We start from the raw sequence: 20,861 nt of genomic DNA, 5'->3' as shown, positions 1-20,861 counted from the left end.
GACATAGTGTCCTTTGTACCTGCTGCTATTATCATGGTTAACAACACTAAACCATGAGTGTTGTTGCCATTGCACTTTGTTGATGATAACATTTGGGCCGTCCTCTCTGGGCGGGGGTTTCCTGTGAGTTGTGCTTGTTTACTTTTATCTGTGTGTGGACAAACTGCAAATCAATTTCCCACTGGGGACAAAGTTACCATTGACCACTGACCAATCTGTTGGGTTGCCAACGCAGACAACCATTCACATTCATACCTATGGGCAATTTAGAGTCACCAGTTAACCTAACTCCACTAACTACACGTGTTTGGACTGCAGGCGGAAGCTGGAGTACTCGCAGAGAACCCATGCATCATCAAAACAGTCAGGCTTTCCTAATGTGACTGAGATTTTCAGCTTCAATGAGATGAAGTGTAATATTTAATGGAGGATAACCTGCGACATAAAAAGCAAAATCAGAGAAAATTTGGGATTAATGTGAGCACACTGAAGGATTCACAAAGGCCAAAGAATAAAATTATAAAGAGAACCATGGAGTTCAATAATATCTACATTCTTTATAGCCACTCTCCCTACTTTGCACATGTTCAAATCAGCTAAGCCTCTCTGACTCTGAGCTGTCTCTCTGATGGACTCATTTCTAATCCTGTCCAACCCCTCTCAGTTCCAGTGAACATCTGGATCATCTTCAGCTCTGCCACCACCGTCTCCAAACCATCCATCACAGAATCCAAGACAGTCAGGTGTTAATGATGATGTTAAACTGCTCAGCGGCAGATTTAAATAATCCAAGACATTCCATTCATTTGAGTGCAGGGGTACAATAATCCAGTGTGATGGTTGGAGGCTCATTTGGAAAATGGCTTTAACACCCTTATTTACGTATTGTTTGAATGGGACGCTGTGACGTGTGCTTTCTGAAGCACCGTCAGATGTATTACGCTGGCTGTAGTTTTACGCTCGAGCTGACGGGGGCAGCAGTGCGCCTCAGAAGTGCCGGAAAGCCTGGCTAAGGAAGAAGTCGTCAACCGGAAACAAACGATTGCGTTTCCTGTTTTCATCAACACACACGTGTGTGACTGTGTGGACAACGTCTTCAGAACCCGTTCAGACCCGGACATCGGACCACCATGTTGGAGCAGCTCGGTCTGATCGGGACGATCCGGGACGAGGATCCGATTCCCGACGAGGCGGAGACCGAATCCGAGCAAGAGGTGAGTCGGATCCGGGACCAGAGCCCATCCGCTGGTATTGGTGTGAGTAATTTTCGGAGAGGTTCAGCGGCTCGCTGTCATTTCCTGCGGACTGTCCCGAAGAACAAACATTATCTGACACTGAAATCAATGGAATTAGTTACCGTTCACCGTAATATCGGCCCGTGGGACCTGGTGTTGGACCGGTACCACAGAGCATCGCACAGCTCCGGTGCTCCGCGTAAACTGAGGAGAGCTGAGTGCAGTAATGGCCACTAATGCAGCATCACCTCTCCCGGTCAGTCATAAACACATAAGTAATGAAGCCAACTATGAATCCAAAACCAAACGGAGGTTAAAGGTCAGAGGTGAGCGGCGTCTCTGTGCTGCGGGCCGGACGGGGGCTTCTCCCTTTTCTTTGATGTTTGGTGGTTTCAGCTGCGGGCAGTGTTGGGGAGTAACGGATACATGCACCGCCGTTACGTATTTAAAATACAAAATATGAGTAACTGTATTCCGTTACAGTTACCGTTTAAACAGGTGGTATTCAGAATACAGTTACTTTGTTGAAATAAATGGATTACAGGCGGTCTTTTCCTGTTTCATGTTCGGCTGTGCTCTCTCTATTTTTGGTTTCCACGCCGGTGGAAACCCAAACAAAACACTAAGAGGCTCTGATGTCTGTGTCTCTGTCTCGCGGCCCATGTCACCTCTACTTGCAGCAGCATAATGACGTGAAGAAATATTTTTAAAAATAATTTAATATGAAGGCAACAGGAAGAGAGTTACAGGCATCGCCCTAAAGCATGCAGCCTGATGGGCAGTGCAGTCCATGCTGCAGGGAGGATGGACCCCTGATGTGTCTGTGAGCAAGGAGGGAGAAAAAGGGAAAGTACACCTGTCACCGGGCAGAAACGGGAGCTGGAAGCATGTAAATATAATAATAACCACTGCAGCCAAACAGAGAGGCTGACCAGCCCAGCTGTAAGTAAGCTATTAAGACTCGACTGTACACTGTTCGTGTTTTGACCTCTGGGCAAGCATCAGATCTGACTGCTCAGCAGGAGGTCTGGATCTTAAAGGCTGTGTCTGCAGTATCAGTTGCTGTGGGGATATAAAGAAGTGTGTTGTGAACTCCTCTCATAATGCTGAAATTACAGAATTAAACCTGAAGTTACCTAATGTTGCATCTGTATGCACTTTCTATGGAAATGCCACCGTCTGCGAGGTTTATTGCTAAAGGGTTACTGGGAGGGGTCACTCACCTGTCGGCTGTCTCACCTGTGCTGTGTCTGTGTTCCAGGAGGAGCCGATCGTGCTGAAGAAGAAGAAGAAGAGTCGCGGGTCGAGAGATTTTAACTGTGACTTTGAGTTTGGAGAGAGAGACGGGCCGAGCCACGACGATGACTGGGCGATGGCCGATGTCATGAAGCAGCTCAAGAAGAAGGTAGAGAACAACCTGCTGCGGAGCAGCACAGTTACTTCATCACACACATGGAACAACGGGAAGAGCATGACGCTCTCCACCTGTGTGTTTGTTCTCACGTTCTGCGTTCTGTCTGCAGAGAACCTTGACAACTCTGGACCAGAAAATAGAGAAAATCCGCCGAAAGAGGAAAGCTGAGGTGAGTGTGAGGCTAACGAGCCTGAAGGTTGGAGCAGATTCTCTTTAGAACATGAAACCTTGTTTCGTGTGGAATATGACAGCATGAAGTCACATGACAGAAATACCCACAGTGCTTTGCAGTAGTAAATCTTGCACAGGTTAAGCAGAAAAGGACAGGTGAGTTGACTGGCCCCTTGTATCAGTCTGTTTTCTGTGCGTCAGGTGTTGTTTTTGTTTTTTTTTCACCTTCAGGAGAAATCATCTCAGAGTGACGCTGCTGAAGCTTCATCAGAGAACCACCAGGAGGAGGAGGAGGATGTGAAACCTCCAGCTGGAGAGACAGATGCTAGTGATGAGGACGAAGATGAGGAGTTTGGCTCGAGCGACGAGGAAATTTTGACCAAATCAGGTAAGAAAATTATTTTTAAATCCAGCAGGAAGAATTCTTTCAGACGTTATTGTTTGAGCCTGAGACCGATGAGTGGCGCTCTGATACAGTTGTTAATACTGTCAGCGGAAGTTTGTTTGGTTTTTTTTTTTTACTTCCCGTTTCCTGTCAGACACGCTCAGAGACAAGGAACGACGGGGGAAGAAGAGGAAGGTGGCAGAGGAGGTGAGGAAGACAGCCGAGTAAATTCACGTGTTCATGTCGCGGGTTACATGTTAACAGCCATCTTTGTGTCCAGGCAGCAGAGTCGTTCTATGAAGACGCGTCGCAGTACGATGACCAACTGACTTTCGATGACATGAATCTGTCCAGGCCGATTTTGAAGGTAAGACCAGCACGTCTGCTCAGACCTGGACTCCTGCTGCTGTGTGACTCGTTGTTGTCTGAGTAAACTCGTGTTCCTGCAGGCCATCACTGCTCTGGGCTTTAAGCAGCCCACTCCGATCCAGAAGGCCTGCGTCCCTGTCGGTCTGCTGGGCAAAGACCTCTGTGCCTGTGCTGCTACTGGGACAGGTAACACTGGGTCCCATTTATCATACTGGGTCCAGTTGATCTCAGTTTAATTGGACACGTGAATTCCTCCTTTCTGTGCAGGGAAGACGGCAGCCTTCATGTTGCCTGTGCTAGAGCGATTGGTTTACAAGCCCAGAACATCCCAGGTGACCCGCGTCTTGGTTCTGGTTCCCACCAGAGAGCTGGGGATCCAGGTTCACTCTGTTGCCCGTCAACTCGCCCAGTTCACGTCTATCACCACCTGCCTGGCTGTTGGTGCGTCTATTTGTCGTGGTTCAATCAGTGTTCGATCTGACTCTGGACCCGGTCCGATTCAGACTTGGTCTGGGCCTCATCTGTGTTGATTTGTCTTCAGGTGGGTTGGACTTGAAGTCTCAGGAGGCAGCTTTGCGGGCTGGCCCGGACATCCTAATAGCAACACCTGGTCGGCTGATCGATCACCTTCACAACACGCCGAGCTTTGAGCTGACGCACATCGAGATCCTGATCCTGGACGAGGCCGACAGGTAAAGAGCGACGGGGGAATCCGTCACACCAGAAACCAGAATCTGCCGAGACACTTACGGTTGTGTGTGGTTCCCTCAGGATGCTCGATGAGTACTTCGAGGAGCAGATGAAAGAGATCATCAGGTTGTGTTCCTACAACAGACAGACCATGCTGTTCTCTGCGACCATGACAGAGGAGGTATGCATGCTTAACCATGTGTGCTGCTGTATCGTTTGACCACCGAGTGACTGTCCTGTGACACGTGTTTTCAGGTGAAAGACTTGGCAGCGGTGTCATTGAAGCAGCCAGTCAGGATCTTTGTTAACAGCAACACTGACGTGGCGCCGTTCCTGCGGCAGGAGTTTGTCCGAATCCGACCTCACAGAGAAGGAGACCGCGAGGCCGTGGTAGCTGGTAGGTACTCGTGATACTGCAGTAACATAGAGGTACTAGTGACAGTTCTACAGTTGTACCTGTGTTTGTTTTTGTCAGCTCTGCTGACTCGGACGTTCCAGGATCATGTCATGTTGTTCACTCAGACGAGGAAGCAGGCCCACAGACTGCATATCTTGTTGGGACTAATGGGATTGAAGGTTGGAGAACTGCATGGAGAACTGAGTCAGAACCAACGACTGGAGAACCTCAGGTGCACGCACAACTGGGATTAGAGAATAAGTTACCCTCCATATTAGAATGGCCCCAGCACTTGATATTTTTAAAGAACACACTTTTTCTCCAAAGTGTTTTAGGAGTAGTACCAGACTCAGCCTGTAGTCAGTTTTTGGTCGCTTCTTTATTTTGTTAATTTTATTTATCGTCTGTTTTATTCGTGTTTTACTACTAATTTTATTTATTTTTTACCTTGGGCGCGTTACCTCTTATTTATGTGTTTATATGTGTAAAAACCACAACCAATACAGCCTTCGTTCTCACAATATCACACAATTGACTTTCCCTAACCTTTGGTCAACCGTGTTGACTTTAAAGTGCTCTATAAAAAAAGAAGCTGGGGTACGCTCAGAACTACAAGTTGGAGAAACTCGGGTTTAGAATAAGGAACTTTGCTCTTGTTGTTGTTTTGCAGGCGTTTCAAAGATGAACAGATTGATATCTTGGTGGCGACAGATGTGGCAGCCAGAGGTTTGGACATCGATGGAGTCAAAACAGTGAGTGTTCTGCAGGAGAACCGTAAGGTTATGGCAGGGTTACTATGGTGACGTTCCTACAACCACTGAAAGATGAATAAAGACAGAATTCGATGTTTAATGAAATATGGTCATAAAAGAAGAAAAGTCACATGACTTTGTTCTTCAAACACGATTCAAAGTGGATTATAGTCTGTTACCATGGTAACCAGAGTAAACAGAAGCGTTAAAGCTGCTTTTTAAAACGTGTTTCGCTCGCCTGCCCCTCAGGTGATAAACTTCACCATGCCTGGCACGGTCAAGCATTACGTGCACCGCGTGGGGCGGACTGCGAGAGCAGGCCGATCGGGGCGTTCGGTGTCTCTCGTCGGAGAGTCCGAGAGGAAGATGCTGAAAGAGGTCGTGAAGTCAGCCAGGAGCACCGTGAAGGCTCGCGTTCTGCCACCAGGTAAACAATCCCAAACTGAGCAGGTGGCCCAGGTGAGGAGTGTCCTCCAGGTGAGAGAACCCGTCACTGAAATGTATATTTGTGTCATTCAGAAGTCATCCTGAAGTTTAGAGACCTGATCGCCAAACTGGAGAAAGACGTGGAAGCTGTGATGAAGCTGGAGAGAGAGGAACGAGAGCTGGCTGCGTCTGAGGCCAAGGTACACCTGGATACCTGCATAACTGTCACTAAAATACCTGTTTTTAATTTAAAAGCAAAAGAGCTGAACTGCAACAAACAGCATTTTTATTTAAACCATGTGTGTGTTTGTCTGTGTGTAGCTGAGTGTGGCTCAGAGGCGTCTCACTGACTCCGCCTCCTCTGATCAGTCACAGCGGGTTTGGTTTCAGACCCAACAGGAAAGGAAACAGAGCCGCAGTAAGTACTGATTCACACTCTGTAGTATGTTGTAATCCTTCGTTCAAGTTGACGGCTGACCAGGAAGTACTGTGTAGTAGTGCTGTCGCAGTACTCGGGTTTTAAACTCGATCCTGTTATCAAAGGAGAGTGAAGTGCTCTAATGGGCGATCGTGGCTCAAGAGTTGTGTGTTCGTCTTGTAACCGGAAGGTTGCCGGTTCGAGCCCCGGCTCGGACAGTCTCAGTCGTTGTGTCCTTGGGCAAGACACTTCACCTACCGCCTACTGGTGATGGTCAGAGGGGCCGATGGCGCGATATGGCAGCCTCGCCTCTGTCAGTCTGCCCCAGGGCAGCTGTGGCTACAACCGTAGCTGCCTCCAACAGTGTGTGAATGAATAGTGGACTACAAGGTCATTAAGATAAGATGGGGCCTGATTATTTAAGACCTTGTATGTGAGGAGCAGGATTTTGAATTCTGGATTTAACAGGAAGCCAAAACAGGAGAAATCTGCTCTCTCTTTCTAGTCCCTGTCAGGACTCTTGCTGCAGCATTTTGGATCAGCTGAAGGCTTTTCAGGGAGTTTTTAGGACTTCCTGATAATAATGAATTACAGTCGTCCAGCCTGGAAGTAATAAATGCATGAACTAGTTTTTCAGCGTCACTCTGAGACAGGATATTTCTAACTTTAGAGATGTTGCACACATGGAAGAAAGCAGTCTTACATATTTGTTTAATATGTGCATTGAAGGACATGTCCTGGTCAAAAATGACTCCAAGGTTCCTCACAGTGTTACTGGAGGCCAAGGTAATGCCATCCAGAGGAAGAATCTGCTTAGATACCATATTTCTAGGCTTTTCAGGGCCGAGTACAATAACCTCAGTTTGATCTGAATTAAGAAGCAGCGCAGTACCTGTAATACCTACAGCATGTTCTAATCGCTCTAATAGGATATTATGGTCGACAGTATCGAACGCTGCACTGAGGTCTAGCAGGACAAGCACAGAGATGAGTCCACTGTCAGAGGCCATAAGAAGATCATTTGTAACCTTCACTAAAGCTGTTTCTGTGCTGTGATGAGCTCTGAAACCTGACTGAAACTCTTCAAATAAACCTCTGCAGATGATCTGTTAGCTGTTTGACAACTACTCTTTCAAGGATGTTTGATATAAAGGAAGGTTGGAGATCGGCCTATAATTAGCTAAGACTGCTGGGTCTAGAGATGCTTTTTGAGTAAAGGTTTAACTACAGCCAGCTTGAAGGCCTGTGGTACATAGCTGATTATTAGAGATAGGTTGATCATATTTAAGAAGCTTTTATGACTGGACTCTCACACAAATGCAAAACAGAAGATGAAGCAGAGCATTCTCATCCCCAACGCGTAATACCGACGATTTGTCCTAAAGCATCTCATAGTAACGCTTCCGCGTCCTGATATGTTCCGAAATTTCCATTGAATCCAACAGAATCCCACTCACAGCAGTAACACACACTCCAGCCGTGTATTCCAGCCCTAACCTTAACCGTATGAAACCTTTACATGTATGGATTCATTCCAAATGGCTCTCATGGAGCCAAACACGTAACACACTGACGTCACATAGCATTGGTGTGTTACGAGCTGGGATGAGAACGTGTTGATCTCACCTTTGGCTTCACCTGCATTACGACGGTGCCAAGGTAGGCCTCCCCTTAGTTAGTTTGCGTCGGGAGCACGCGCTGGGCGCTCCAAATCACCTGCTGATCAATAATAATATTAATAATAATAATGGATTGGATTTATACAGCGCTTTTTCTAGGTACCCAAAGCGCTTTACAATACCACTATTCATTCACTCTCACATTCACACACTGGTGGAGGCAGCTACAGGTGTAGCCACAGCTGCCCTGGGGCAGACTGACAGAAGCCAGGCTGCCATATCGCACCATCGGCCCCTCTGGCCAACACCAGTAGGCAAGTAGGGTAAAGTGTCTTGCCCAAGGACACAACGACCAGGACAGAGAGCCCAGGGATCGAACCGGCAACCTTCCGGTTACAGATGCGATTCCCAACCCCCTGAGCTACGGTCGCCCCACGACCATTGGTCATTGATCAATGTCCATGAGTACCACTCAGAGAGTGGGGAATGGCTGCAATCACAGCATTGTAAGATGCTGACAGATGGACCCTTAGGCCCAATGGGCAATTATAGTTCATATAGTTAATATATCAGAGTATTGATTAGTACAGTGGAGTACCATTTGTGTAACGGTAGTACTTTGTTCAGTGTCAAAGGCTCTGCAGGAGTTTGATCTTGCCGTTAGAGGGAAGAAGAAGAGAGAGAAGTTCCTGAAGGACGGCAGGAAAAAGGAGCTGACGGTAAAAAACGATCCAGCATTAATCAGTACTCGCCTCCGATCAATCACCTGCTTACCTGTTACCTGTCTGTCAGTCTGAGGAGCGTGCTCAGTTCGAGATTTTGAAGGCCCAGATGTTTGCTGAGCGAGCAGCCAAAAGAGAGCGTCGACCAAAGAGGGCGAGGGCGATGCCAGAGGATGAAGCGCCAACTAAAGGTATGATGCTGTAAACATGCTAACAAACACACTAACCCTGATAATGTCCTCGCTCTCACCAATCCTCTGTGTGCAGCAGCCAATCAGAAAGCAGGAAAAGGAGGCAAGAAGTCGGTGTTTGACAAAGAGCTGACAAACACCAGCAGTAAGGCCCTGAAGCAGTACCGAGCAGGGTACGTACAGGTAGCCAGCTGTCTCACTGTCTGTCCATCTGTCCCGTCTGTCTCACTGTCTCTCTCCCTTACAGACCGTCCTTTGCAGACAGGAAGCGTCTGGGTGTGGACAGAAAGCGACCTGGCAGTTCCAGGTAAGTTTCACCTGTTCTCTCTGGTGTCACACTGACCTGAATGAGGTAAAGATGGCTGACACTCTGCTCTATCTGCCAGGTTCAGGAGGAAGTGACAGAGCACGCGGGAAACGCCTTGTTTTTTTTCTATTTGTTTATTACAGTAGTTTTAAATAAAGTTTCAATGTGTATTAAACCCATTGTCAACGGGGTTTTTTGTTGTTGTTTTTTTTTTATCTTTGGGTCATTCAGACGGGCACAAAACAAACCAAACTAAAGGTCACATGACAAAACGTGAAAAATGAAATGTAAACTGGAAGCTGAGGAAGAACGGGGCGAGGTGCGGCAGATCAGCTGACCTCAGCACACCAATGGAAGTCTGTTGTATGGCAGGTTTTCATTGGCTGAATACTGAGCAATGACAGCAGGTGGCTGTGGTTCAGAAGTTAAAGCGGGTCAGCTGCCACTTCAAAGACTGCCTGCTCTGGTCCACAGGTGTCCACAGGCCAGATATTGAACCACAGACCACTTCTAAAAAGGCAGGGGAACAGAAGCAGTTTGGACGCAGAGGACCAGAGGAGGGCGCTGACAGTTATCAGCTGAATTTTTTTAACCACCGTTGGTTTAAAATGGAACATTAAAACACTCGACTGCTAACTAGCTGCTCCTTACAGTCGGTTTCGTTCTGCGTCCGAGCTCGTGTGCGCTCCTGCAGTGATCTGTGCGTTTGAGCAGATATGATGTCCGGCCTCAGTTTGTGTGAAAGTCACGGAGAAGACTGGAGACGCTCCAGTCTCATGGAAGCGTTCAGTGTGGACACGCCTTCGTGCGGCCGTCTGCAGAAACAATACGAAGTGTGAGTTCAACAAGTCGGTGCCTGAGACTGCTTCAAACACATCTCCGTGCAGACACGGCCAGCGTTTACCGGACAAAGTTTTTGCAGTTTAACCTCACTGCTCACCACCACAACAGACTTTATAGGTGTAACTGAAGAAGTGCGGACTTGAAGCTTGAGACGTTTTAGATTGTACGCACAATCCTCCATTATTAGAGACTCTAACGCAGCTGGACAGGGGTCCGTTCCCTCATTATTTCATGGTAATACTTAGCAGCAGTGGGAAACTACGCTATCATTTATTCCTCATCACAGAGGATGAGGAATAAATCCTGTCTTTTAGTAACCACTCTAATGTTAAGCTTAAGTGTCCATGGGAAGGGGAACTAGGAATTCGAATACATGAGGAGTCTTGGGAACAGGCTATCACGAGGGTACGATCTTCCACCTCCTGCGCTCGTCTTGGACCTATTCAATTTAAGGTCATACACAGGGCGCATTTCTCTAAGTCTAGACTTTTTGAATTGTAACTAGAAGTGGAAAACAAATGTGATAACTGCCACGGCTCTCCTTGTCACCTTAGCCACGTCTTTTCTGTGTCCTGAGCTACAAGGTTTCTGGACAGGTATTTTGCTATTATGTCAGCTGTTCTTGGGGTAACTCTTCATTCCTGATTGCTGTATTTGGGATTCCTGATCGCTCACTTACACTTGACTCTACACAAAAAGATATCATAGCCTTCACATCCCTGTTAGCGAGACGTCTAATATTGTTGCAGTGGAAGTCTGTTAAGTATCCAACTATTTCCCGGTGGCTTAAAGATGTTATGTTTTTTTTTTTTTTTTTTAAAAACTTGAAAAAATAAAATGTACGTTGAGAGGTTGCAAAGCCAAATTTTTCCGCAAGTGGCAACCCTTTATCTCTTATTTTACTGGTGTAGAGGTATTGCCTGGTTAATTGTATTTCGGTAAGTGCAAGTACTGTGTTGTTTTCTTTTTTCAATAAATAAATTACAAAAAAAATTGATTCAAAGTTTTTATTTGTAATTTATTGCTTTTCACTGTCATTTTAAAGATGAAGGCCAAAAATTATTTCAGTGTGAGTGCACATTGAAAAAGAAAGCAATCGGAGCCACAGCAGGAATATTAGAGACTTGAGAAATGATAAAAGACAACTGAAGAGCATGACGACAGAAATATATTCTCAGAAAAACAACACCTAACCAAGTCAGGAGGATCACTGTAGGTCTTCAAAATGGAAAGTTTCCAACAGGGTGCGAGCCTCCGGTGCCAGTCAGGAACAGCTCTACACTTTCTTGTATTTCAAATATGTTTGTCTTGTTAGTTTTGAGCTTCTTAAATCAGGGTACTGAGTATAAAAATGTCATTTCAAAATGTCAAGTTAAATTTGATTATGGAACTGAACCTAGATGATAGTTGATGTCCAGCATTTACCTTCCTAACTGAACATTAACGAAGGACAAATCCAAAATTTATCATATCAAAAAATATTTCCTGGTTTTCAAACAGGAAACAAAGATGCTGGGCTTAGCAGCGTCCACTTAAACAGTAAACAACGTTTTTACATTCAGTCCTCCATTTGTGTTAAAGCAGCTGACTTTTATCAACCAATCAGAGCAGAGCAATTAGCTGATGCACTAAACTTTTTTCAAACTCTTCATCTAGGGAGTTTTTCCTTCCCACTGTTGCCAAAGTGCTTGCTCATAGGGGGTCATATGATTGTTGGGTTTTTCTCTGTATCTATGAAGCGCCTTGAGGCGACTTATGTTGTGATTTGGCGCTATATAAATAAAATTGAATTGAATTGAATCTAGCTGGAGCTCAGGCAAATAGAGAAGGGTCTGGCTGCAGCCACTGTGGAGCGCCATATTGCAACCTCCACAGTAGCCAGAAACATGTGGATACAGTGGAAACCTTGCAAGTGGATCGTAAAGGTTGGGACAGAGTCTTTCATATGTACATTTGCCGTTAGTAATTTCATAATTCTAGGAATCATCTAATTTGCTTACACTGATCATGTTGGCACTCTGTTTGCGTTACAACAACACTCATTGTTAAATTGTGTTTTTTTTATCGTGCTTCGCAGAGAAACACAGATGGTGGTGGTCAGAGGGCTCGGTGGCGCCAGTGTCCGGCAGCCTCGCCTCTGTCAGTGCGCCCCAGGGCAGCTGTGGCTGCAATGTAGCTGCCATCACCAGTGTGTGGATGTGTGGATGACTGAATGTAGTGTAAAGCGCTTTGGGGTCCTTAAGGACTAGAAAAGCGCTATACAAATGCAGGCCATTTACCATTTACCATTACCATGTGTCCGTTTACTGGCCCTGGTTAAAGTAAGAGAGCTGGATTAAGGGCTTCTGTGGGCGACAAGCCAAAAAATACACATTTTGCATTAGAATATGATTTTTTTGTTGGCTTCAGAGACAGAAAGTAACGAAGTACAAATATTTCATTACTTAAGTAGAATTTTCTGGTATCTGTACTTTACCGCTGTACTTTTTTGTGCCTAATTTATACTTCTACTTCTTACATTTTAGCACAAGTACCTCTACTTTGTACTCTCGACATTTTCAAATCAGGGTCATTACATTATTCCCCCCCCCGCGCACTGTGGAAGCAAGATTACTTTGAATTTTTGTACTTAAAGTACAAAAGCCTGTACTTCTTACTTCCACTTGAGTAAAAAGTTGAGTGAATACTTCTACTTTTACTCGAGTATTTTTAATCAGAGGAATCTAAACTTTAGTAAGGAATGTGTGTACTTTTCTCTGTTTTAGATGCACATATCAATTTGGAGTTCTGCCTCCAAGCCAGAATTGCAGGAATGCACCACGTGTTGCCTGTTTCACTGCCCTCTGTGCCCCACTTTCAGCCCTGCTGTCAGGGCAAAGATTGAGGAGCAAATAAATGGACACATTAAAAATGCTTTGTTGGTGTTAAATATACCTCATAGTTAAAGTTATAAATATGCCCTTCTTTTCAGCACTTCTGCAGTCTCTTTGTTGACTTACAAGTTGCTTTTCACATTGTACAGTTCAGTGCATCAGCAAGAGAATAAAGTGTGTTTTTATTAAGAATATTTTTATTTCCTGTTCACCACATTTCTTGACAGCTCTTGTGATCCACACCATTTTGCTTTCATTACTGAGGATGGCTTGGATGTTTTTCTTAATATGTACAATCTGATTGTTGGATAAACTGATTGCATTCTATACAACTGCATTTAAATTACATGTGGGGGTTTTCCTCTCTCACAGACAAAATGATATGCTGATGCAGGACACTTTGATGATGATGATGATGACTTTCACTGCCCTGTCTGTAACATGACCACCATACGGCGTGGGGATATGGCACGGCATTTATTGTCATGTCAGCATTCTTCAATGCCAAGTCAGCCACCGCTATCAGGACTGCTCTCCGCTGCACTCTCCGAGGAGCCCCGCCTCCCTCCCGCTGCACTCTCCGAGGAGCCCCGCCTCCCTCCCGCTGCACTCTCCGAGGACCCCCGCCTCCCTCCCGCTGCACTCTCTGAGGACCCCCGCCTCCCTCTTGATGTCTTGTCTCCAGCATCTAAACCATTTTCTGAATCTTCAGTAGAACATTCATGTGCTCCTCCCTCTGTGCTAAATGAAACTGCGGCTTATAGAAAGTCCATGAAAATGAAACGCCCTCACTGTGGTCTTAGTGTTCTTGAAAAAAACTTCAAGGCTCACATGATGAGGAGGCATTCAAACACATCAATGTTTGCCTGGCCTGTCATCTGCACTGTGTTTGTGTAGAGGGACTTCCTCCTCTTTGTTTTCCAGTTTGCAGAGGACATGGAGCTCTTTTTAAAAGCATGTGCTGATGAGCAGGGACTACGGGTCAATGCGATGTTTGACATTTAATGGGCAGATGAAGGCCCCGGCTGTTTGTTTGTTTGTTTTTTTATGTGTTGTTTGGGGGTTTTTTTGTTGCATTGTTTGCCATATGTGACCATTTTTGCTGTGTTGTGCAAATGTAATGAAACTTGTAATGAAACCCATTATAACCACCTTTTTTAATTCCTTGCTGTTGACAGTACTAAATCATATAAATTAGGTAAAACTGCTTTCATTCTAAACTCAACACATGTAAATTGTATTTTTTTTAAATTACGTCATTTACCCATTTTTGGCCAAACAAGCAATTTTATGTAATTCTGATTTTCAAATAAGGGTGTTTGATGGCTTACCGCACTGCAATGGACCAAAAGAATGACGTAGGTTTGATCTTAAGGGTCCAATAGTTTGTGCATGACATTGCAGCACAAATATGTGTTTGCAAGATGTAGCTTGCCATCACCAGTGTGTGAATGTGTGTGTGAATGGGTGGATGACTGGATATGTAAAGCGCTTTGGGGTCCTTAGGGACTAGTAAAGCGCTATATAAATACAGGCCATTTATCATTTACCATTTAGTAGGCAGCAGCAGGGGGATTTTCCTGGTTTGATCCAGGAGCTGAAGCTTACAGACATATTTCAGGATGTCAGGGGGGCCATTTGAGCTCTCGCTGGCAGAGCTGGGACCACAACTGAGGAGCCAGAGGAATCAGCTCCAGACTTTTGAGGGACTGTGCAGATCAACTCTGTGAGGTTATCTTTAACCTCAGTCTCAGCCTGGAGAGGGTCTCCATTCTGTGGAAGACCTCTTGTTTGGTGCCTGTCCCAAAGACAACGCAACCCAAGGAGCCAAACCACTTCAGACTCGTTGCCCTTGACTTCACACCTGATAAAGACCATGGAGAGGATCATACTACACCACTTTCGCCCACCAGTTGGGAGAGCTCTAGACCCGCTGCAGTTTGCCTACCAGCCTAACATCGGGGTGGATGACGCGGTCACCTACCTGCTGCATCGGGCCTTCTATCATCTGGAGAGCGCCAGATGCACTGTGAGAGTCATGTTTTTTGATTTTACCAGTGCCTTCAATACAATCCAACCCTCAGTGCTAAGGGAGAAGATGCAGGGATTGGTGGGAATGGACCATCAGCTGTCCTCGTGGATTATTGACTACCTCACCAGAAGACCCCAGTATGTGAGGCTACGGGACTGTGTCTGAGGTGGTAGTCTGTAGCACGGGGGTCCCATAAGGAACAGTACTCACCCCTTTAATCTTCACCCTGTACACTGCGAACTTCAGTTATAACACGGACACTTGCCATATCCAGAAGTTCTTAGACAACACTGACATTGTGGACTGTCTGCTGGAGTACATCGAGCAGGTTGGGGAGGAGAAGATGTTGTCTAAGCTAACATCCATCATGGACAACAGCTCCCATCCCCTGCGTGAGACTGGACGAGCACCGAGCAGCTCGTTCAGCAGTAGACTTTTACACCCACAGCGTAGGAAGGAGCGCTACCGCAGGTCATTCTTACCAGCAGCTGTCAGACTCTATAACACTCATTTTATATTAAATCTTAATATAAATGAGTAACAGTAGGTGGACATTAGGTAAGGCTGCACTTTTTGCAGCGATCTCGTATAAAAAAACTATTCGGCGCATATATAAAACAGGTCCGCGGCTCCGAACCATAGTAAAGGGACCTCTGGCTAATACGTCGGGTTCGTGTCGGGCTCGTAGAGCCTCTTAATGAGTGTTTTGTTTGGGTTTCCACCGGCATGGAATTACCAAAAATAGAGAGGACATAGCCGAACATATGAAACAGGAAAATACCGCTGTGTAACCCATTTATTTCAGCAAAGCATTCTGACCCCTCACACCTTCTTAACAGTTGACCTGTCACACTGCTCCAGACTGCAGCTGCACCTTATGTACATTTTGTAGTATTCATTCCACCTCATTCATTTCTGTATTTTATGTATATAAGTTAGATTCGTTATTTATAGTTGGTTTACACAGCTTTGTGTATGTATGTGTAATGTGTATATATAGACACTTGTGTGTGTGTGTGTGTGTGTGTGTGTGTGTGTGTGTGTGTGTGTGTGAGATTTACATTGCTGTGCTTGAGAGCCACCATCTACCGGAACCAAATTCCCTGTATGTGTCTGCACATATACTTGGCCAATAAACACGATTCTGATTCTGATTCTGAATACTACCGTTTTAAACGGTAACTGTAACAGAATACAGTTACTCATATTTTGTATTTTAAATACGTAACACCGGCACATGTACTCCGTTACTCTCCAACACTGCCTGTAAAGCACTCACTAACAAAACAGGAAACTGAATATCTGCTGAAACAGATCAGAGCCCCTGGAGCAGTACCCAAACTGGAAAACCTTAAAGGTTACTAGCAAGTCTCCTTAACTGAACATGCTTCCAACATTTAAGCCATCATCAGATGACTTTTTATACTCTCATAGCATTTGATATCAGTAATGCTCATGTTACCTTTCAGAGGCTGATAAAGTTCTGAGTGGCCTCTCCAACTGCAGTGCCTATTTGGATGACCTGGTGGTTTATCCGGAAACTCGGCAAGATCATTTGACATGGGCAGGTACAGCCCATGAAGTCCAACTTTGTTGCGCTTAAAGATTATTCCACAACTAAAACAATGCGTGAGCTGCATAGGTTTCTGGGAATGGTTGGTTATTACAGCAAATCTGCAGAAATTTCTCCTCCACGGTCCAACCATTAACCATTAACTAGTCTTAATTGCCCCTTGGGAATAATAATATAAAAAATAAAGTCTTTCTGATTCTAATCTACTGTCCAAGATTGTTGTGACTTCAGGAGAGTGCACACCCAACATGCTCCTCTGACCATTGACGGAGCGTCTGTGGAGAGAGTGAGCAGCACCAAGTTCTTGGGTGTGCACATCACAGAGGATCTCTCCTGGACGAACAACACCACAGCACTGGCCAAGAAATCACAGCAGCGTCTCTTCTTTCTCCGCAAACTAAGAAGAGCAGGAGCACCAGCCCCCATCATGTACACTTTCTACAGAGGCACCATCGAGAGCATCCTGTCGAGCTGCATCACTGTGTGGTTTGGAGCCTGCAATGCGTCCTGTCATAGAACCCTCCAACGCATAGTGAGGGCTGCAGAGAGGATCATTGGTGTCTCTCTCCCCTCCCTCCAGGACATTTACAGCACCCGTCTCACTAAAAAAGCCCTTTGCATAGCGGCTGATCCCACACACCCAATGCAAAGCTTCTTCAAGCTGCTGCCGTCAGGGAGGAGACTGCGGAGTCTCCAGGCCAGGACCAGCAGACTGAAGGACAGCTTCATCCATCAGGCTGTCAGGAAGCTTAACTCCCTCCCGATTCTGCCCCCCTCTCCCCTCTTCTCCACCACGGTCTCACTGAACTCTGTCACACACACACACACACACACACACACACACACACACACACACACACACACTCTCTCTCTGACTCACTCACTGGCCTGCACCAGTTACCAGTCACTTTGTGGAGCATTGGACTGCCATTACCTCATAAGACTTTGTTGTTATGCTATCTCTTACCGTACATTACTAAATCTCCTTTTGCACTATTTGCCTATTTGCACTACTCTGCCTGGTTTACACTCAATGTCATTTACCCTTACTTGAATATTGTATATTGTATAGCTTTCTTGGTATAATCGCATTGTATTTATTTAAATTTTTACTTTTTAATTATTTTACTTGCATTTCTTAATCACTCTCTTAGATTCTCCACATGGAGCGGACATACCCGGACTCTCTCATCATTGCTCTTGGGGACTTTAACAAAGCCAATCTGAGCCATGAGCTTCCAAAATATAAGCAGTATATTAAATGCCCGACCAGAGAGGAGAGGACATTAGACCACTGTTACAGCACGATCAGCGGGGCCTATCGCGCGGTGCCGCGCGCTTCACTCTGACTTTCTGACCACGTCACGATCCACCTGATCCCCGCGTACAGACAGAGGCTGAAGCTCTCCAAACCTGTTGTGAGGACCAAAAAACTGTGGAGCAACGAGGCTGTGGAGGAGCTTCGCACGTGTTTGGAGACCACAGACTGGGACACATTGAAGGCTGCTTCTAACAGCTTGGACGAGTTTACGGACACTGTCACCTCCTATATCCACTTCTGTGAGGACAGCATTGTGCCATCACGCACCAGGGTGAGTTATAACAATGACAAACCCTGGTTTACTCCTAAACTCAAAAAGCTGTGGCTGGAAAAGAGAAAGGCGTTCAGAAGCGGAGACAGGGACTGCTACAGAGAGGCCAAGTACAGGTTCACTAAAGAAGTGGACATTGCTAAACATCAGCACTCTGAGAAGATGCAGCAGCAGATCTCAGAGAATGACTCGGCCTCTGTGTGGAAAGGTTTTAGGAATATTACAAACTACAAGCCTAAAACCCCCCCACTCCACTGACGACTTGCTCTTAGCCAACACCCTTAACGACTTCTACTGCCGTTTTGACGAGCCATCAGGCAGCCTTCACACCTCCAACGACCCCAACAATAGAGGCACTTTGGACACTAATTCCCCCACCTCTCCCCCCTCCATAGAGCCATCACCACCTTCAAACTGTTCACCTACAACACCCCCCTCCTCACCCCACACAAAAGAGGATTTCACACCACCTCCTCCCACCACAACTCTTCATATTCATGAAGCAGATGTGAGGAAGCAGTTTAGGAGTCTGAATGCTCGGAAAGCTCCCGGCCCAGACGGCGTGTCTCCTGCCACCCTCAGACACTGTGCAAACGAGCTGGCCCCAGTGTTTTCTGGCATCTTCAACTCCTCACTGCAGGCATGTCATGTGCCTGCCTGCTTCAAGTCCTCCACCATAATCCCTGTCCCCAAGAAACCTAGGATCACTGGACTAAATGACTACAGACCCGTGGCTCTGACATCTGTGGTCATGAAGTCATTTGAGCGCCTAGTTCTCTCCCATCTCAGGACCCTCACGGCCCCCCTCCTGGACCCCCTGCAGTTTGCATATAGAGCCAACAGGTCTGTAGACGACGCCATCAACATGGCCCTACACTTCATCCTGCAGCATCTGGACTCCCCAGGAACCTACGCCAGGATCCTGTTTGTGGACTTCAGCTCTGCCTTCAACACCATCCTTCCAGACCATCTCCGAGGCAAGCTTTCCCAGATGAATGTGCCTGATCCCATCTGCCGGTGGATCACTGACTTCCTGACGGACAGGAAGCAGCATGTGAGGCTGGGAAAGAATGTCTCGGACTCCCGGACCATCAGCACCGGCTCCCCTCAGGGCTGTGTTCTTTCTCCTCTGCTCTTCTCCCTGTACACCAACTGCTGCACCTCCACCCACCAGTCTGTCAAGCTAATCAAGTTCGCAGATGACACCACCGTTATTGGGCTCATCTCGGACGGGGATGAGTCTGCCTACAGGAGGGAGGTTGAACGTCTGGTGACCTGGTGCAGCCACAACAACCTGGTGCTGAATGCCCAGAAGACAGTGGAGATTATTGTGGACTTCAGGAAGCACACAGCCCCACTCCCCCCCATCATCCTGACTGACACCCCCATCACCTCTGTGGACTCATTCCGCTTCCTGGGTACCACCATCACCCAGGACCTGAAGTGGGAGCCCACCATCACCTCCGTCATCAAGAAAGCCCAGCAGAGGATGTACTTCCTGAGGCAGCTGAAGAAATTCAACCTGCCAACACGGACGATGATGCAGTTCTACACTGCAATCATCGAGTCCATCTCACCTCCTCCATCACCGTGTGGTACGCTGGAGCCACTATCAGGGACAAACAGAGACTGCAGCGTGTTGTGCGCTCTGCTGAGAAGGTGATTGGCTGCAGACTCCCATCTCTGCAGGATCTGTACACCTCAAGGACACTGCGGCGTGCAGCTCGGATCTCAGCTGACCCTTCTCACCCTGGACACAGTCTGTTTGACCTGCTCCCCTCAGGCAGGAGGCTCCGGTCCATCCGCACCAGAACCTCTCGCCATAAGAACAGTTTCTTCCCCTCTGCTGTTGAACACATGAACAATAACCACATGACTGTCCCCGCCACTAACACATGACCCTACGCTGTGTCACTGCATCATTCCATGTTTGGCACCGATCACCACCTGCACTCATGTATATATCTTTCTACGTAGCACTCATGTATATATCTCATGTATATATCTTTCTTTCTACATAGCACTTTAATTCTTATTGTTTGCACTGAAGCACCGCAGCAATTTCCTAATGTTGTAAACCTCAACATCTGGCAATAAACCCCATTCTGATTCTGATTCTGATATTTAAATGTTCTTTTGCTATTTCATCTAGGGTTTGAGAGTAACAAAATTTCTATTCTCTGTATGTCCTGTACATGTGGTAGAATTGACAAATAAAGTTGACTTTGACTTTGACTTTGACAAAGGTTGATTTTGTTTGGTCAGATGAGTGTCAGGGTGCTTGTGAAAGTGCTAAATCCCTCCTTTGCCACACCCCATGCTCGCTGCACCTGAGTTGACCTGACCTTTCAAATTGGAAGTTGGGGCTGGAGCAGTGCTGTTGCTGGAAGATGTGCAGGGTTTGGACCACCCTGTTTGCTATTTCTCCTGCAAGTTTAACAAAAATCAGCTCAATTATTCCACTATTGAAAAGGAAACTATGGGTTTGTTGTTGGCTCTTCAGCACCTCCAAGTTTACCTGCAGTCCAGTATTTTGCCTATCGTTGTGCACACTGATCGTTTTCCTTTCACGTATATTCAACCACAACCAGGGCCTCATGTGACAGGCTCTGCTGACGCAGGAATACACTCTAGACATTCAACATAAAAAGGGAACTGAAAATATTCTGGCCGATGACCTTTTCAGGTTGTATGATTTTGGTTTTTGGTTTTCATAAGCTGAAAAATGCTAAAATTTAAGTTTTCAGCAATGCTTACCATATTTAGAGAGCCCGATTGGCAACAAGCATTAAAAGTAATCTTCCCCTGATGTCTACTCTGAAATCACAGCAGCAGTAAATTTGCAGCAGGTC

The 20,861-nt window shown here is 46.2% G+C and overlaps 1 protein-coding gene across 2 annotated transcripts; it reads left to right on the top strand.

Moving 5' to 3' along the window:
* The first annotated feature begins 1,025 nt into the window (after positions 1-1,025).
* Positions 1,026-9,286, top strand: ddx27 (DEAD (Asp-Glu-Ala-Asp) box polypeptide 27). Of its 2 annotated transcripts, none has more exons than XM_086293820.1 (21): positions 1,026-1,214; positions 2,497-2,640; positions 2,759-2,818; positions 3,052-3,208; positions 3,360-3,412; positions 3,486-3,572; positions 3,655-3,760; positions 3,842-4,015; positions 4,116-4,266; positions 4,346-4,445; positions 4,520-4,661; positions 4,740-4,893; positions 5,332-5,413; positions 5,663-5,840; positions 5,933-6,039; positions 6,161-6,257; positions 8,504-8,595; positions 8,669-8,789; positions 8,869-8,962; positions 9,037-9,096; positions 9,176-9,286. In XM_086293820.1, exons 1-21 carry the CDS (start codon positions 1,131-1,133, stop codon positions 9,189-9,191), a joined length of 2,259 nt encoding a protein of 752 aa, XP_086149946.1. In that variant the 5' UTR covers positions 1,026-1,130; the 3' UTR covers positions 9,192-9,286. The 2 variants fall into 2 exon arrangements, with proteins under 2 accessions (XP_086149946.1, XP_086149945.1); XM_086293819.1 differs by having other exon boundaries at positions 1,027-1,214; positions 8,866-8,962.
* The last annotated feature ends 11,575 nt before the right edge of the window (positions 9,287-20,861 follow it).

This window comes from Aulonocara sp. 'chitande type north' Nkhata Bay, linkage group LG5 (genome assembly GCF_057382095.1).
Source record: "Aulonocara sp. 'chitande type north' Nkhata Bay isolate Kocher_YH1m ecotype deep benthic linkage group LG5, A_spYH_male_GT1.1, whole genome shotgun sequence".
NCBI lineage: Eukaryota > Metazoa > Chordata > Actinopteri > Cichliformes > Cichlidae > Aulonocara > Aulonocara sp. 'chitande type north' Nkhata Bay.
This window is presented reverse-complemented; position numbering and strand designations above follow the sequence as displayed.

Excerpts from the sequence above, each read along its gene's own strand:
- ddx27 (XM_086293819.1), top strand. The coding sequence starts at position 1,131 with ATGTTGGAGCAGCTCGGTCTGATCGGGACGATCCGGGACGAGGATCCG. Across the intron at positions 3,573-3,654 it reads TGTCCAGGCCGATTTTGAAG|GCCATCACTGCTCTGGGCTT; the intron begins GTAAGACCAGCA and ends GTGTTCCTGCAG. Across the intron at positions 5,841-5,932 it reads GGCTCGCGTTCTGCCACCAG|AAGTCATCCTGAAGTTTAGA; the intron begins GTAAACAATCCC and ends TGTGTCATTCAG.